Source organism: Coenobita brevimanus, chromosome 57 (assembly GCF_032717465.1).
Source record: "Coenobita brevimanus isolate Jiangsu-jjx chromosome 57, ASM3271746v2, whole genome shotgun sequence".
NCBI lineage: Eukaryota > Metazoa > Arthropoda > Malacostraca > Decapoda > Coenobitidae > Coenobita > Coenobita brevimanus.
In genome coordinates this window covers 60,947,583-60,967,582 of record NC_137010.1, presented here as the reverse complement: position 1 = coordinate 60,967,582, position 20,000 = coordinate 60,947,583, and the positions used below count along the sequence as shown (strand labels likewise).

The window sequence follows — 20,000 nt, the reverse complement described above, 5'->3', positions numbered from 1 at the left end:
GTGTGTGTGTGTGTGTGTGTGTGTGTTTTACCTGAGTATATCACCTGGTGCTATGGAGATAAATATAACATAGTGTCTGGGAATTAATCTCTCTCTCTCTCTCTCTCTCTCTCTCTCTCTCTAATATATATACGTTTTTCCTGTTCATCTTCGGTAGTTTTTTTGCTAGACATTGTAGTGCCCAGTTTTTCTCTTCCCAACACTCTCCAAAACTCACTGTCTTCGATAACACAATTTCTCCTTACGGGCAAGCTTCAAGAAGACGATTTTATACCACTGGGAACCAACCTCTAATCGTGGAGGGGTTAATGAAGGCTCTTTTTAACCCTTCTAGTTCGACAATTCTCTTAACAGCTGAATAAAACCGTCTGGAGGCAGTGAAAATAAAATCACCTAGACTATATCATCGCAGTATTTGGGTCAACAACTCCTCGTTTTGCTTTGTGCTTATGTTCAGTTCCCAATAAGTGGTGCCCGACGCAACAAACCTCGCCCCAACACTCAAGGTCAAAGGTCATGGTGCCAAATGAAAGCCCACAACAGACTTCCTATATCTTGATAACAGTAAATATCTCCATCTTCAACCAGTTTCAAGTTATAGCCCCCTGAATATCCGTGACCCTGAGTTTGACCTTTCCAGGTCACTGAAGGTCAAAGGTCTTCTTGCGAAATGAAAGCCCATATGAGAGTTGCTGTATGCTGATTATGATAAGTGACTCACTTCAACTGGTTTCAAGTTATAGCCCTCTGAAAATCCGTGACCTTGATTTTGACCTTTCAGGGTAACTCGATTACCTCCAAAATATAATCACTTTCTTTTGGAAGCAGTGCCCACATATCCTGAAAGTTTCATGTTATTTCATTCAGCCGTTCTTCCGTAATGATGATAACAAACAAACAAACAAACAAAGAAGTGACCAAAAACAAAACTTTGCCGGACTTTGGAGCACCCTACCACTCTATCTATCTGTCTATTCATCTATCTATCTATCTAGGCCTATGCTTAAATGTATCAATGCTTAATCAAATGATCCATCACTCCGCACCTTTGATTGTAGGTATTTCTTTATCAACAGTATCGTTACATTTAACTATCTGTCTATCTATATATCTATCAATTGTCGTACGTCTTAATCTCCACAAGCAAAAATCTATCAATGCATCTGTCTATCTATCTCTCTGTCTATCCATCTATCCATTAACAGCCAAACGCCATCATTTCCTCAAGTAAGCAGCTTCACAACTCCAAAAAAGTCAGCTCTTTGGGTCAAGGATATTACTCTTTACAGCCTGAACAAAGAGAGAGGCACACAAACACAGCAGGGAACATTATTTTACCGCTTCGTTCCTAGATGTCATAATAATAATAATAATAATAATAATAATAATAACAATAATAATAAAACCAACAGTAATAATAACAACAACAAGAGCACAGAAATGCAATAATAATAATAAATAATAATAATAATGACAATGATACTACTACTACTGATAATAACAACAATAATAATAATAATAGTAAAAGGGGAAAAATAATAATAATATTATTATTAATAATAATACTGATAAAAATGATAATAATAATAATAATAATAATATAATAATAATAATAATAGTAATAATAATAATAATATACTACTACTACTACTACTACTATAATAATAATAAAAATAATAATAATAATATAGTACTACTAGTACTACTACTACTACTAATAAGAAGAATAAGAATAATAATAATAATAATTATTATTATTATTATAATCATTATTATTATAATAATAACAATAACAATATTTTTTCTACTTGAATGTTGGGTTAAAGCAGGGATGTGTCATGTCTCCATGGTCGTTCAATCTGTATATGGATGGGGTTATAAAAGAGACAAGGTAGGGCAGTGGATGTTGGAGCGACCCCAATGAGAGAAGGTAGTGTTTGGAAACTCGCTGTACTGTTGTTTGCAGATGATACTGTGTTGTTAAGTGAAGACGAAGGGGAGCTGCAAGGCTTGGTGAATGAGTCTAGGAGAGTGTGTAAGAAACGGAATCTCTCTTCGAGAGAAATGAAGCCACTGAATGTACGGTTAGGCTGGATGAGGAGGAAATGGAAAATGTGAGTGTGTTTAAGTACTTGGGTAGTGTGATGAGTATGGATGGAAGTTTAGAGGGTGAAGTGCTTGAAAGTATACAACAGGGAAGAAAGGTTGCTGGTTCTTTGCAAGCAGTGATAACGAACAGGGAAGTGAGCAGGGAAGTAAAAAAGTCGCTGCATGATAATATTGTGATACCAACCCTAACGTATGGAAGTGAAGCTTGGACCTTATTGGTCGGACACAAGAGCGAGAGCAGTGGAAATGAGTTATCTGGTCGGAACATGAGTCACATGGAGAGATAGACTGACAAATAAGGAAGTGAATGAGCGTTGTGGTGAGGATGTGGATGTGACAGAAAGCGTTAGGAAAAATACAGTGAGGTGGTCTGGCCATGTGGAGGGGATGGAGAGCAAGAGACTAGCGAGGAGAGTGAATGCGAGTGAAGTGAAGGGGGGGAGAGGGAGGGGGAGGCTGAGGATGAGATGGAGGGACGGAATGGAGAGGTATATGAGAGAGGGGGGTGTGAGTTGAGAGCAGGGCGCTGAAATGGCGTTGGACAGGGCGACATGGAGGGAATTTGTTTGTGGCCACCCCTTACGAGATTGAGGCGTCTGGCAATAGATGATGATGATGATGATGATGATGGTGATAATAATAATAATAAAAAAAATAAATAATAATAATAATATTAATAAAAGCAAAAAAGGGAAAGCACAATAATATTATTATTAATGATAATAATAATAATAATAATAATAGTAATAGTAGCAGTAGTACTAATGCCAGTAGTAGTAGTAGTACTAATGACAGTAGTAGCAGTAGTAGTAATACACCCCACACACAGGCAAACTTGGGCGAATTTCCAAGATATTACCAAAGTATCGAAGTTGGCCACTTTAACAACAGGGTATCCGGCCAACTCCATCAGGGGAACAGCGGGGCGCCCTACCCAGTGACTTAGCCCCCTGGAGAGATCACAGCCACCCTCCCTGCCCCCCAACGTGTGTGTGTGTGTGTGTGTGTGTGTGTGTGTGTGTGTGTGTGTGTGTGTGTGTGTGTGTGTGTGTGTGTGTGTGTGTGTGTGTGTGTGTGTGTGTGTGTGTGTGTGTGTGTGTGTGTGTGTGTGTGTGTGTGTGTGTGCAGGAAAGGCATGCATAAGTGAAAGCTATGAGTTTTTAATGTGTGTGTGTGTGTGTGTGTGTGTGTGTGTGTGTGTGTGTGTGTGTGTGTGTGTGTGTGTGTGTGTGTGTGTGTGTGTGTGTGTGTGTGTGTGTGTGTGAGAGAGAGAGAGAGAGAGAGTCATCGCAAATCAAGCACAGGTCAACCCATGTCAAGAAACCCACATCTTCCCAGACTTACCCAAGGCAGGGACGAAGCCAAGAGCCAGCACCACCAACACACCCGTCACCGCCACCACTCTACCCATGTTGCAACTGAAAGAGAGAGAGAAAAAAATATATTGGAGGTGAAACGTAGGGAACAACATGTATCACTCCACTGCAATACACGGTGATCAGTGCAACTAAGGTGTGTATTCTACCGCGATGTTAAGATTAGAGTATTTGGTCTACCTGGATGTGTCTGGTATACTTTGCGGTCTACAGGTACATCTATGGTATGGCTTTAGTTAGGTTAGGATGGGTTGGGATGGGTTGGACTGGGCTGGGCTGGGATGGGATGGGATGAGTTTGGTTTGGTTTGGTTTGGTTGGGTTGGGTTGGTTTGGGTTAGGTTAGGATAGGTTTGGTTAGGTTAGGTTGGGTTGGGTTAGGCTAAGTTAGGCTGGGTTGGGTTGGGTTAAGTCAGGTTGTCTTGGGTTGAACTGGGTTGGGTTGGGTCGGGTTAGGCTTTTAGGATGGGTTGGGTTGGGTTGGGTTGGGTTGGGTTGGGTTGGGTTAGGCTAAATTAGGCTGGGTTGGGTTGGGTTATGTCAGGTTGTGTTGTGTTGTGTTGTGTTGTGTTGAGTTGGGTTGGGTTGGTATGGTTTGGTTTGGTTTCGTTAGGACAGGTTTGGTTAGGTCAGGTTGGGTTGGGTTAGGCTAAGTTAGGCTGGGCTGGGTCGGGTTAACTCAGATTGTCCTGGGTTGGGTTGGGTTGGGTCGGGTTAGGCTGTTAGGCTTGGTTGGGTTGAGTTAGGCTAAGTTAGGCTAGATTGGGTTGGATTATGTCAGATTGTGTTGGGTTGGGTTGGGTTGGTTTGGTTTGGTTTGGATTGGGTTGGTTTGGATTGGGTTGGGTTGGGTTGGATTTGGTTGGGTTGGGTTGGGTTGGATTTAGTTGGGTTGGGTTGGGTTGGATTGGGTCAGGTCGGGTCGGGTCGGGTTGAGTTGGGTTGTGTTGGGTTGGACTGGGTTGGGTTATGTTAGGCTGGGTTAGGTATTCAATGACCTTACCTAACCTTCCCGTTCTAATCCAGGCAGTAAGTGGGTTTTACGTAAACTGCATGGTTTGGTATAAATGTGCCCGTAATCCAACTCCACCTCAATAGCTCGCATGGTACAGTAACACAGGTGGTCCATATGTTACATTCCCATACCTTTTAGCTGTTTAAAACTCCCGTGTTGCAGCGACGGCTGAGTTAGTGTTACAGGTGTCTATTCTCGAACATCTTCCCTGTCTCCTTTTCAGAATTTATACTGACTGATTCTTCATACGAACTGATTGCACTGTTCATTGATATCTACACAAAGCTGCCTCTATGTCTGCGCTCCAAGTACCAGCAGACTGAGCCGTCCTATCAACACACAAGACTGAAAAACCCTCTATACAAGGTGTCCTAAGAGTCCAGTGTTTATAATACTTCAATCGCAATGAAACCCTTGGATAAGTTCTGTCTCCAGCAGCTGACTTGATTTTTACCCGCCCCTGCCCCGGAGGGGCTCGGGGACGGGTACTGTTTTCACTCGGTTTGTCTGTTTGTTTGTCTGTCTGTCTGTCTGTCTGTTAACAACTTTTCGCGAAAACTACAGGTCCGAATTTGACTAAAATTACAGCGATGATGGGCTATCATCTTTTGATTACCTGATTACATTTTGGGCCAAATTGGGCCAAGGCCCTGGCTGTAGGCCCATTTTTTATTTTTCACCCAAACTCGTTTCAAATTCGTCATATCGACATGAAGCCAAAACCTAAAGGTGCATCTTTCAAATCTGCATCCTATAACATGCCTCATTACATCAACCCCCAGTTAACGGTAGAGGGGTTAATGTCAGGTGTGTCGGACCTAAAATTTCAAATGGGCATAAAATCGTCATTTTCCCCCCGATTTACTCCAAATATGATGTGACATCTCTGACTAGATATCCTGTTGCGATTATACGTCATCACTAAAATGACTGCCGAGGACGAGTGCACTAAAATGACTGCCGGGGACGGGTTTGCTGTGCCTTGGCCACAAAGGGAAGACGGCTGGTTATCTACCCCTGAAAATGTACTGGACAAGAGCAGCCTAGCCTCGGGTCCCTACACCTCGGAGGGGGAAGGAAGAGATATGCTATGACCCTCGGTAGTAGGTTGCTACTTATACTTCCGGGCTGTCAACTCACTGTAAAAGAAAGCCGTCTAGGGCTGACTGCCTGAGAATACTACAGCTTTCCCTATGAGGACAACGTTAAAGGCGACAGTTCTAATGCTCCTATGCCTCCCTCTCAGCTGACTAACAATCGTATGGCGTTAGTTGGCAAAACATTCTCTCTCTCTCTCTCTCTCTCTCTCTGCCCCATCCATTAAAAGGGGAAGGATATTGCAGTGGTTACGGTTTGTTTGTTTCCATTTATCGAAAATATAGAGGTCTCACACACACACACACACACACACACACACACACACACACACACACACACACACACAAAATGATTGTTGAGAGAGACAGAGAGATAAATACAGGTCTAACAGGAGAGAGAGAGACTGGGGGAACCTTCTAACAGGAGAGAGAGAGAGAGAGAGAGAGAGAGAGAGTCAGTCCGTCAGCCAGAGGGGAAGGTTTGATCAATAGCCGTGACGTATGCCATCGACTGCTTTAACCTAATTATTCATGAGATATCGCCAACACTGCACCACGGGGACCTGCAACAAGGCAACACTGAGCCCTGTGTCCGCGATATACCTGCCTTGCAATACACTTGGATGCAATACACCTTTCTCTAGGCGATTTATTTTCCTTACTAATCCTTACTGTCCTTCTGCTATGTCATATAAATCCTTCAAACATCGCCATACTCTGCATAAATGACGAACAAAGGGATATTAGCCACCCATATCCAAAACTAAATCGCTAAGGAAAAGGTGCTAGGCAGACTCCTTACCCTAACAGAATAGGAGTCTTATACCCGTATTCTCGTCGGGTAAGGAAGCTCCCTAGTCTCTCTTCCTTAGCGATTTATTTTTGCATATCGCTGGTTAATATCCGCAGAGTATGGCGATATAGGAAGGATTTATTTAGGCAGAACAGGACAGTAAGGCGTAATAAGCAAAATAAATCGCTTTGGAAGTGGTGCTAGGGAGTTTCCTTAAAGGCGCGAGAATACGGGCCTTAATCTGCTTTACACTACACCTGTATTACATTATTTGTAGCTACAGCATCGGTCTTTGGGTAACTCTACACTGAGTGACAAAGCAAAATTGTTTCGTATTGACCAAGAAACTGTTTGGTAAGCTGGGTGGTAACCGTCTAACAATAACGCCAGGTGGTTTAGTGGGCTTAGGTCCTTCAACTGAACTGAACCTGTCAGGAGTTACAGACAAGGCGAGGTTGGGGGTTAACTGATCACATAATGCCATTCAGGGGCGAGTGAGGCTGGTCACCCTCCCTTTAAAGGTCAGGAGCGGCGGCTTCGTCCCAGGTCTCTACGCCAGTGACGGTAAGACAGGACAGGATGACAGATACATAGGTATGTATTGTGTACTACTTTACAATACACCTACTTTACATAACACCTACACGTACTTTACATTACATCTACACCTACTTTACATAACACCTACACCTACTTTACATTACACCTACACCTACTTTACATTACACCTACACCTACTTTACATTACACCTACACCTACTTTACATAACACCTACACCTACTTTACATTACACCTACACCTACTTTACATTACACCTACACCTACTTTACATAACACCTACACGTACTTTACATTACATCTACACCTACTTTACATAACACCTACACCTACTTTACAATACACCTACTTTACACCTACTTCACAATACATTTACATTTACTTTACAATACACTTTACACTTTATAATACTTCACATTTTTATTATATAAGAAAGAAGGAACCAAAGGCCACAAACCCGCTAACTGTCCCATTGAAGAAAAAAAATGAGAGAGAGAGAGAGAGAGAGAGAGAGAGAGAGAGAGAGAGAGTGTGTGTGTGTGTGTGTGTGTGTGTGTGTGTGTGTGTGTGTGTGTGTGTGTGTGTGTGTGTGTGTGTGTGATCAATATCCTGACACAGGCCATCGGCTGCTTTCGTTCAATAATACATAAGTTATCGACGTAGTACTGCTATGAGGTGTAGCAGGGAAGTATACAACCCCCTCATGATCAAGGCAACTCTGGTACTCTATTGCATTAACACAAGACGCTTATAGTCCAGTCAGAATGAGTCACAGGAATCTCTCTCTCTCTCTCTCTCTCTCTCTCTCTCTCTCTCTCTCTCTCTCTCTCTCTCTCTCTCTCTCTCTCTCTCGTGGGTTAAGCTACCTAACACCTTTTCCGAGAGCTGTCCCGAGCATGAGAGGGGTGTTGGTGACGGTATTAATGTTCTCAGGCTCCTATGACTCACCCTCCTTCCATAAAATAATGTAGTTTTAGCTGGAATACAGTCCTAGAGTTGTCCCGACCATAAGAGTGTTAAGAAAGACAATGTATAAGGAATTATTATTATTATTATTATTATTATTATTATTATTATTATTATTATTATTATTATTATTATTATTATTATCATCATCATCATTCTTATTCTTAATATTCTTATTCTTATTCTTATTATTATTATTATTACGGTATTATTATTATTATTATTATTATTATTATTATTATTATTACTATTATTATTATTATTCTAAGTGCTATATTTTAGCAAAACACTGTCAGGTAGAGCAAAATAAAGAGTGCAGGAGGCCTTTTGGATATTATTGATCCAAACAGACGATTTTATTCAGCTAAGGACAGCTCTTTAGTAGGAAGGGGTTGATGAAGGCGGTATCGAACTCCTCCTATTCGGTAATTTTCTTAGGCTGAATGAAATCGTCTCAAGGAAATATTATAAGTACATCCTCGGGCTAGAGGGGTTAATAACTGCGCTTAAATCATTAGAAAGGCCATTAAAATATACTTAACAGCAATGGCCATGGAGAGACTAATGAGGAGAGCGCGTGAATGAAGTGAAGTGGGGGATGGGGAGGGGGAGACCGAGGATGAAATGGAGGAATGGAGTGGAGATGCACATGAGAGGGGGGTGTAAGTTGGGGGGAGGACATCGAATTAGCAAGGGACAGGGCGGCATGGAGTCGATTTGTTTGTGGCCACCTCTTACGGGATTAAGGCGTCTGGCTATATACGAGTAGTTTGTTTTCATCTGACAAAACTGGGTCATTCTCACAACTTGAGTACTGGTTCGTAATTCCAAATGAGTGTCTTTGGTTAGGTCATATCAACCCTCCAATCTGAATACACTATAATACTTTCACCTTAACTTGGCTCATATTATCGTCCTTTTCCTGTTTATTTCACGTAGCCCAGTGAACACCATAACATGACTATGGCTCTATAACCTTTCTATAGCAGTTCCTTTTGGCTAACATCAAATTCTAGTGTTAATCCTGTTACAACTCAGTACTGAATACGGAGAGATGGCAATTTTAGGTCAAGTTAGAGTAAAAAGAATACAGGTCGTCAAATAACAGAGTAGATCTTCGTCAGGTCAAAGAAAACGCACTACAGGACAAACTATAATGATTAAAAACTGAATGCTAACACCCAGTCCCTTTTAATTCCTCTGAGGTATTGGGGCTCTAGTCTTGATTCCTGTAGTCTATTATTATTATTTAAAGTGACCAACCCACTATAGTGTTTTTACGCTAACTTGGCCCAGATTTCTGTCCTTTTGCAGCTATGGCGGATAATGAGACTACTACAACTCTACGTCCTTCCACAGCACTTTTTCGTGACCAGCATCATATTTCAGTGTTAATCTACTCTTGCAGCTCAGGATTCAAGGTGGTGAGAAGGTAAGTTTTAAGCCAAGTTAGTGTAAAATGAGTATACCATTGATATCATTAGGTGATCAAAAAACCCTCAATCACCTCTTGGAGATGGAACCTAAGCAAAGTCATCATCCCGCCTGGGGCATTCAAACCACTAAACCACCGACGTAAAAAGCTGATAAATATAACAAAAGTGCTACGAAATGAGGGAAACAGCTCTTGGGTCGCTTCTATACACAGTGGAATGATCAAGTCGGAGTGAGGACTTCCCATATTTTCAAACACGTAATAGCATCACGCGAAGTAGGCTGGTCATCTACCTTTAAATGAACTGGATTACCGTAGCTTAGCCTCGCCCCACTACACCTTGAAGGAGTTAAAATGAGAGTGGCTTTTGGCGCAGGCAGATAGACATATAGACGGATATATACATATAAAGGCCTTACTGCAAAATGACCAGACTGAATTTCTACTATTTAGTTAAGAGAAGATGCAAGCCAGTTTTTGAAATGTGCAAGACATAAAAATATAGAGAACATGTGATAATATAAAACTCTTACTTTACACAATATGTAATTTTTATACCAGCCTCACTATAAAGCTCTTACCATTTTGTTTATATATCTATTTATTTACCTTTTTTGCCCTGACTATAAATACAGCGCCATGCATCAGGCTTACACCCCTTCGGTTCGATGACATTTTTTTACTAGTATTTTATTTGTTCAACTTCCATACGATTTTTTTTTTTGTTACTTAGGAGAGGCCCTAGTAATGAAGGGGTTAATGAAGACTATATCTACTTCCACAGTTCTCACAGTCCCTCATAAACTGGGTCTGGCCTGAGGAAAATGAAAACTGGCTCTCTCATCGGGCAGAAGGGGTTAAAAGCCACCCATGTAAAAAAACAACGCCGCTACATTTGCAAAGAGGATGGAATGGACTTAGCAAAGGCGGCCTCGTTTTTGTCAGACGCAGCGTGCCGGCCTCACCTGCGGCAGAGCAGTGTAATGCATATTTAATATCCAACAAGGTGGCTGAGTGGTTGGAACTGCTAACTACAAAATTGCTGGCTCAAAGTGCATGGGTTCATTTCCTTGTGTGGCCAGTTGGCGTCATTCAGCTCAGGTGGCCGTCCACCTTTTGTGGGTTGGTATGTAAAAGTGTCAGGACTACATATTATAATAACACAACTGATATAGATAGACAGATCGATCGATAGATAGATAGACAAAGCACCAGACAAGATGTGAGAACGGGAAATTAGCTTGCAACTCTTTAAGTGAAGGAATGTTGGTCGTGCACCGGAAGCAGTACATACATTTTGTAAGATGTGTATTTATAATGGTAAAATGCATATATGCAACAAAAGGAGTATCGAAGGTAACACCTAGGGGAGACTCGTGGTAATCTGGATTATGTAATGGCCTTGTATCCCAGGAAAGTCGGTGAACACCCTGCCACAGGCTCAAAGACCTATGTTACGGAATTTAAGTTGGGACCTCCCATTTGCCGGTCAAGACGTGTGACACTGATTTCACTAATTTGTTATGAGCGGCCAGTGATCTGCAACACTGCTTATCATACATCAGCCACTTCCAGTTTCCATGTACAATATCACCGGATACACTGCCATGCACCAGTGCACTACAGCAAGGACAACAGTAATGCTTTGTGACCCACCCATCGCTGATACGTAACAGCATTCAGGACGATGCCGCAATCGAAGCAACATACTAGTGTACTTTTTCCCTTCAGTCTTGGCATAATCGCAAGGCCAATTTACGATATAATTCCAATAATGACTGTATATAAAGATGTAAGCAAGAACACTGCTAATAGATGGTCTGACCTGTTTTAGAAGAGCAGTGAGTTGACATACGAGGCGAGGGGTTGGCGTCCATTAACATCAAGCAGAGGACAACACTGCTCAAAATCAAGGTCGACTGACGTGTAACCATCTATGAAATTGTGGAAGTGACCAATCTTTCATCTGACCCACTTCATGCATTACTGACAGGTGATTCTGTCGTCAGGTTTGTTCCTTGCACCCTCACCAACGATCAAAAGGAGAATCGCGCCATTTCTATCTCCTGACTGACTGAGTGACTGTGAGAATCGGGTCCAACATTCTTATCAAAGGTCATAACATGGACAGAAAATTGGGTGTACATATATGACCCAGAGACCAAAACACAGAGTTCGCACAGGAGACACCACTGTCAGCAAGACTCAGAGAAGCTCACTGGTTAGAACTGCATGTGAAGGTTATGCTGCTGCCATTTTTTGTCGTGGAAGAAACTGTGCACACAGAATATCCCCTTAATAGCAAAGTACTTCTATAAATGCAAATGTCTATCTGAATTTTTTAATCATATATGTGAGGGAGTGACACGAAAACAATGTGAGAAGTGGAATGGTGGGTGGCTGCTTCACTATGACATGTACTCAGGCACACAACATTAAGTACCTGCAGACTGTAAGCGAGAAAAAAATCCCTTTGACCCACATTCACCTTCTTCGCCTGACTTATCACTGAGCAACTTCTGGTCATTCCCCAGACTGAAGCTCCTGAGGAAAGAGATCACTCACAAAACTTAAGGAATTCAGTCTGAAGTATTAAGCTTCCTGGAGAGCAACAAGAAACAAAAAAAAATAAAATCCCCGCAATGCTTCACTGGCTGGGGCGTTGAAACAAATATGCGGATGCGCGAGAGGAGCCCTCTGAATGGGACAAAAGTATTTCCCTAACTTTGCAGTATAATTAGAGTTTGTCTACAATTATCAGAACTTCTATTACACCCCATAATGGTCCAAATTCCACCGCAGTTACCCCATAAGACCTCTGGTTACGGTTTTCAGACTGTTTATTATCAACCACTGAAATAAGGATGTGAGCTGAAAATTGAATATGTGTGTGTGTGTGTGTGTGTGTGTGTGTGTGTGTGTGTGTGTGTGTGTGTGTGTGTGTGTGTGTGTGTGTGTGTGTGTGTGTGTGTGTGTGTGTGTGTGTGTGTGTGTGTGTGTGTGTGTGTGTGTGTGTGTGTGTGTGTGTCCTTCCCTGCAAGAATATTTGAGTGCTTTCATTGTCAGTTACAGTACAGATCAATGTGTCATGAGGTAGAGTTCGGCTTTTGCTGGAACAATTTGAAATTATGAATTCCATTACAGTTTATTCAGTATGATCTACAATGATAATGACCACTGGATAAACTGGGGAATTTTCTATCACAAACCAAGTGTAAGTTTGTCTCTGAAAGTAGAACGCTCGATTTCTCTCCTACATATTTGTTTTTCTTATTTGGCCACTTCCTCATTTTATCTACTTTGATAATGCACTTTCTCAAAGCACTGTTTTATATACATGTGCAGACAAATGGCCGTAGCATTAGAACTGAGAGAAGAATGGTGTTGACAAGCCTTCGGTTTTTGACAATAATTTGTGGAGCAAGCTTTGATGATAAAATATGACTGACCTCCCTGCATCATTACTTACTAAACTTTGTAACGTGAGTTGTAGAGTGATCACAATTAGTTACACGTGTTCCATTGCTGAGGGAAAAAAAAACAAGGGCCTGCTTACACCTTTGGGCTTCCAGTTTTAATAAAGCCGCCATTGTTTTTACCTGACACCCTGTAGCCTTACCACTGTGTCAAAAATGAAAGCAAGATGATTTTTTTAAGCTTCAGTTCACCGAGGTCTTTTGTTACTCCCCATCCTCTATCAATGTTCAGCTTCCTTTTACTGCGTGTACAGAACAAAACATAATTCCCAGGTGTAATATCTTCATGCTTATAATTTGAAAGGGAATTCCACAAGCAAAAAATCATATACCGAAGAATACATTTTATATGCTTGATCAACTGATGAATTCTCTGTCCATTTTTGCATATGAGATGTGGAGTTTATAATGTAATAGGCGAAACAAAGAAGAATTTGAATTTCACTGCAAATTGAATTATTTTCGGCAAGGCAGAGAGAGAAAAACAGCCATTCTGGTAAAAACACTAGGATCTCTCTCTCTCTCTCTCTCTCTCTCTCTCTCTCTCTCTCTCTCTCTCTCTCTCTCTCTCTCTCTCTCTCTCTCTAATATCTGAGCAGTTAGGGACTAATATCTGCTTTCTAATCCACTATGCCCACTTCACATTCCTCTCTCTCTCTCTCTCTCTCTCTCTCTCCCTCTCTCTCTCTCTCTCTCTCTCTCTCTCTCTCTCTGCGCAGTTAGGGGCAAAAATGTGTCTTCCCTTCACTGTTTGCTTCACACTCAAGCGAAGACAGTCACTCACCTCCCTGACGCATCATATCAAAGAGAATCATCTATGAACAGAGGAACATACCAAGGCTCTCTCAGCTCAGAAATATCAGACGGGAGAACAAAGTGACAAGTAGTGGAGGTGAAATATTAGGCAAAGTTTTGTCTCTGACTGTACCATTAAAGTCTACATTTTTTTAAACACCAAATAAAAATAAAGATAAATAGTTAAACATATAGGAAAGAAATGAAAATGGATTGTTGGTAAGGGTAATACGATATATGGTAAAATTTATGAACCTTTTGTTTCCTGTAACTTACTCTCAGCAAAATATAATCTTCTCGCATCAGTTAGAGTAAATAAAATCGTCTGAGGGTAGCAAGAATAAAAGTAAATAAGTAAAGCAATACTGTACGGCCCCACTGCGCAGCATGAGATTCTAAAGGCAAATACAAAATTCACATTTAGCCCTACAATGCTTTACCATAGTTACTCAAACACCATTTTCTATGATGCTTCTAATTAGGGACCCCCGTCACCACCTCCTCCTCCTCCACCTTTTCCTCCATCATGTAAAAAGGCCGCGCATTACCCACTCCCACCTGAGCTAGCTGTGAAGTGGGAGGAATAATTAAATTGGTATGTTTCTCACCTGGCAGCGTCACAGCGAGGACTGAAGCTTGAACCACTCTAGCACATCGTCCGGGTCACACCTGTGGAGGAACATCTCATTAGTTCACCTGGTCACTGGCTCTCTTCTCATGCTATACAGTTACTTACACATTCAAGAAGAGTTTAGTTATTATTTATTCCTTTCTTTTAACTATTATTACACTGTAAGGGTCACACATGTAGGGGGAAAATACATCTGGACACTCAACTGCTGGCTCATATATCTAGTTTTACAATTACCTGTAGATAAAAAAGAGGGGGGAGGGGTAACTGATACATATATATATTTTTTCTTTTAATCCCACGGTACATTGTTTGGGTCACACTTGTGGGGGAGAACACAGTTGCTTTATATATTTACTGGCTCTCCTCTCACGTTGTACAAGTCTATCTATCTATTTCCAGACGCCTTAATCCCTTATACGGAGTGGCCACAAACAAATCGCCTCCACGTCACTTTGTCCCACGCCATTTCACTGCCCTGCTCCCAATTCACACACACCCTCTCTCATATACCTCTCCACTCCATCCCTCCATCTCATCCTTGGCCTTCTCCTCCCTCTCTCCCCCTCCACCTAACTTACACTCTCCTCGTCAGTCTCTCACTCTCCATCCTCTCCACATAGCCAAACCACCTCAATGTGTTTCTCCTAATGCTTCCTATCACATCCACATCCACACCACAACGCTCCTTCACATCCTCATTTGACAGGTGCGGACATCAATATCAATACACGTCATTACCATATATAACGAAACGGTGAACCATGATTTTTGGAAGACGGTGATGTAAACTTTGAAGCCCAACAGTTTTTTTCCAGAATACTTCATAGGAATTTTATCACTTCGAAAAATCTGTATATATATATGCATTGTTCGCAACTATACAATTACATATACAGTCAAAAAGGGTTCAGTTGCTATATATTTCTCCATTTTAACCCTTTCAGAGGTTCGAGGGCTGGGAGACTGTAAAGACCTGTGACTGTTTCGCTTTCCCAATCCAAAATACATTTCATGCTCTCTCCCCCACCCGGCATCCTCGCTACATGGTTCTACTTACCCTTCCCCCCACACACGAGAGAAAGAGAGAGAGAGAGAGAGAGAGAGAGAGAGTCCACTTTATTTTTTTTTTCTTAAATTTTTTAGCGTCAGTCTTCATACAGGTTAACGAAAAACTCTCAGCGGGAAAAACAGGTACATTGGCGAAAAACGCAGATAAAATTCCTGAGAGTTTTTTTTTTTTCACACCCTCATCTAAAATTAGTCATGAAATATAAAGAGCAATTGACCACCACCGAATTCCGGACTACAAGGGAGTTCATAATATCGACAGTGAGAATTTTCGAAGTGTTAGAAAATATCGCGTTTAAATTGGAAAAAAGATAGCATGAAAATAGCCTTAGTATTATATCAAGTACTTCCTGAATCGCGTTATGCTTCGAATTAGCAGTGAATAAGGAAGTACAATATCGAAGACTGTCCATCTTTTCAATGTCTTAGAAACTGCTTATTATTTTTCTTATTTACAGCTAAATAAAAGTATAACATTTGTTCAGCAAGTACTCAAATATTATGTCAAAGCAATTTACACACGATATTCATTTAAAACGCTATTTGCGCTCATACTGCGGAAATTATCCACGTCGATATTTTGAACTTCCTAATAGCCCAAAATTCTCAAGCGGTCAGTTTAAGTACCCATCCCCCTCCATACTGAACCTGAACCTACTGTGAGACAAAGAATGCATCACTTGAACACGCTAAATTAGGAGTATTCTAGTGCTCTTCTCCTTCACTAGAGTTTTGTCAATATTCCTGCTATTTACAGTCGATTTTGTTCAGCCTAGGAAAGACTTATCGAATTGGAGTTATGTCAAGCCTTCATTACCTGCTTTGCTTCAAGAGCGCTCTCCCAAACTGAATAAAATCGCTGGAATGAAGCAAGTACAAGTTAAAATTACACTATCATATTATTATTATTATTATAGGCAGTAGGAGCAGCTGGAAGTTCGTACGAAATGTGATTCTCGACTGCAGACTAAAGTTGCCCCTCTGCAGTGCATCATTCTCCTTTTGGGGGATTGATAAGTGGTTGAAGGACGTTTGTATAACCAGGCAAGGGAACCACCTGCTTATATCGGTGCCACCACATGAAGACGTCCCTCCCCAGCACCACATCACATCATCGAAGTGAAGGGGTGGTATGAGAAGACTTTGGTTCCCAGCTCTGGCGGGAAAAGTTTGGTGATTTCAATTTCACTGATTCTCACTGCTCCTTCAGAAGTCCCACTGCCACATCACATAAAGCCTTCATTACCAGTACGCCTTTTCCTTTTCACTATTCCCTCCGTTTAATTAAGGAGAGTGTCTTAGTAATGAATGGGTTAATGACGGCTAAACCTAACCCCTCCAGCTCCAAAATTCAATTCAAAGCAAATTACAATCATTAGGCAGGAGAAGGAATAAATCACGTTCGCGTGTTGAAGAGGCTAACTACCCTCTAACAAACACTTCATCAAATTACTCGCTGCTGCTGTTGTAATGTAAACGAGGCTAAATAATTACTGTGAACCGTATATACCTATTCAACCTTAAGTTCCTACATTTACTTGATATAAACTAATTCTGTTATAATACTCTACCTCCTTCCACAAAAGAATAATTACTCCCACCAATTCTAGACGCTATTTCCTCCATTTCCACGACCTGAAACCGACTAACGAGCAGGGCATTCAGTCTCACACATCCATTCATCCATCCAATCCATTTATACATCCATCCATCCATCCATTCACATATACATACATACTGACTCCATCCATCCATCCATTCATTTATACATACATACTGACTCCACTCAATTATTCACCATCCAATTTTTTAGTACCCTACCAGTAACTTTGAGCCCCGGAACTAGGCAACTTATCCAGGAACGTAGGAATCCAGAATTACGCTACTTAATCCAGGAAAGTAGCGGCCCAGAATGACGCTACTTCAAATATTTATGGGATGATTACAACACCTTAACCCACTACACCACCAGGCATCCACTTAGTTACACGGTTCCCAACCAAATAAATGGTTTCCTGAGTTACATGGAACTATTTGGCTTATTGCTGTGTGTACATTCACCTAAGGGTAGCACCACATCAAATGAATGGGCGGTGTACTCCCCCACCTACGACGCTACTAAACTACACGGTATATTTATAGAGATGGCTTACTAACCTCTATAATCAGGGGCCATGTCTTACTGATTCATTATTGCTACATCCACACGTGTTAATGCAGCTTTTGGGAGACCTTTTGTGGTGTGGGGGTAACTGAAGGCTTATCTAATCTCTCCAGTTCACATAACCTCCCCAACTTAGAACAGAAGAGTCTGGGGATACCAAGACTAAGATAATAAAAACGCCATCGGATTTGTTCTTGTCTTGGTCCCAGGGTCATCAGAACGATAACTCGGTGGACTACAGGCTGAAGTTGCCCTTTCTCCTCAGTCCACCATCATTCTTTTGGGGGGGATAGATAGGGAACTGACAACCGAGAGGCGACTGTGTATACCCGGGCAGAGGAGACGCTCGTACTATATCGATGCCTCTACTTGAAGGCGTCCCTCTGCAACACCCTTGTTGTAGTGAATGGGTTAAGTCTATGTCCAGGTCATCTATTTTTAAAGTCTCCAAATAATGAGGTAGCAAAAATAATGAAAAAAAACTCGTCACCTGAGAGATGGATTTGTATGACACACTCACTAAGAAGTCTAATAAATTCCAGTGACTCCATCCATGGCACTGATATACTCCTTTTACTCCAACCTGACCCAGGTTTTCGTCTTTCTGCTGCTTGTTTCACGTGGCTCAGTAGCAGAAAAAGACAATGCCACTGCTCTGCACCTCTCCATAGCGCTGCTTCACCGCTAGCACAATATCCTAGTGTTCATCTACCGTTCTAACTATGCGAGAATAATGGAAAGATTGCAATTTTAGGCCAAGTTAGAGTGAAAAGGGAATAGGTGGTATCTGCTTGACTACCTGCGGGGAATTAAGGTGATGTGCATTAGGTGTATCCTCTGAGGTGCTGGAGATCATAGGCTAATGCAATCAAGAGCCTGAGTGCTGGGGGTACGAGTGGTGGTGGTGATGGAGCGGCTCAAGGATCTCTCTCTCTCTCTCTCTCTCTCTCTCTCTCTCTCTCTCGTATTAGGAGGGTGGTAGTAGTGATGATGGTGTCTGTCAATCTCTCTCTCTCTCTCTCTGGTATTAGGAGAGTGGTAGTAGTGATGATGGTCTCTCTCTCTCTCTCTCTCTCTCTCTCTCTCTCTCTCTCTCTCTCTCTCTCTCTCCTCTCCAATTATCTATCTATTTATCTCTATCCATCCATCAATCGATCGAGCTATCTACCTCTTTCTCTATCCATCTACACCTACTGATTTATGTCTGTCTATCTATATGTCTCTATCCATCTATCTACTGATCGATCGATCTATCTATGTCTGTCTTTCTGTCTGTCCGTCTGTCCATTTACTTATAGCTGTCTCTTTGTCTGGCAGTCTCAGTCCATTTAAATCACTCTATTTAACTGTCTTTCATTCATTCCGTCTGTCTATCAATCTGTCTCTATGTCTACTGTCTGACTAACTATCTTTCTCTGCATCTGTAATTCTATCTGTCTGTCTGTCTCTCCGTCAGTCTATTATCCGGTACAGCAGCACCCCAGCAGGATTGTAGGGGCCCGGGGCTAGGCGAAACAGTATAGCTTAGCGAAAGTGGCTGGTTGCTCGACCCTGTTCAGTAGAATGTGATCAATAAACCCCACCTACCCCTGGATGTAAACCCATAATGCCCCGTAACCCACTACACCACCGGGTAACTATATGGTAACGGATTAATCAATATATACCTCTTCTCTTCCACTCCTCCGGCCGATTTCTCGTGTTCGGGCACGGCTCAGTCAGCGTTATCAGTGTCCATCTCACATCATTACTCATATGCTACTGGCAAACCCACACCTGACGACTGAGCCATCCCCAAAACACATCAGATACCGCCGGGAGAGTTCCTAGCAGTGCGCTTTTTACGAGTTACCCTGTATAGTTACCATTCAGTGTAGAGTCACCTGAAGGTAGCACTACATCAAGTGAGTGGATGTTCAGTCGCGACCTACCTTACTACACCTATGGTCTGCGTTAAGTAGGTGGCATAGGAAGCTTCGTAGCATCACTTCTCATGCGATTTATTTTTCCTGTTGCACCTTAGCGTTCTCTTGTATGTTTTTTTTTGTTTTTTTTCAAATCGATATAGCCTGAATAATTAATATATCTGAGGAAACTGAGGTGAAAAGATCAGAATAACTCGCTAAGTTGGAGATGTTACGAAATATCCAAAACAACACGGAAAATGACCCATAGTGATTTTGTGAGAGAGAGAGAGAGAGAGAGAGAGAGAGAGAGAGAGAGAGAGAGACAGACAGACAGACAGACAGACAGACAGACAGACAGACAGACACATACCTAAACATCCCTTATCGAAATACACACCCTCTTACACACCACGCAAACTGTGGCTCCGACCCGGGAGAGGATTTAAGATGCTTGGCGAGTTAAACAGATCCGTAGCTCCTTCCTAATGAGCTCTGTTGGTCTATTTGGCTCACGGGAAACGTAGAGGGGAATGGCTGGTGTGCTGGTTTCTTGGATATCCTCGTAGAGTTCATGAAGAAAAGTCTGCCTGCTATTCCACTGCGCCTG

At 41.8% G+C, this 20,000-nt stretch overlaps 1 protein-coding gene across 1 annotated transcript in view; it reads right to left on the bottom strand.

Annotated features, from left to right (window-relative positions):
• The window catches only part of LOC145402055 (Ig-like and fibronectin type-III domain-containing protein 1), a 512,409-nt gene that overhangs the window by 180,029 nt on the left and 312,380 nt on the right, over positions 1 to 20,000 (bottom strand). Inside the window, exons 2-3 of the mRNA XM_080274151.1 lie at positions 14,229 to 14,289; positions 3,454 to 3,527 (exon numbers count right to left, since the gene is read on the bottom strand). Coding sequence (XP_080130277.1) covers positions 3,454 to 3,520 — 67 coding nt within the window. The 5' untranslated portion in view covers positions 3,521 to 3,527; positions 14,229 to 14,289. The remainder of the gene's footprint in view (positions 1 to 3,453; positions 3,528 to 14,228; positions 14,290 to 20,000) is intronic.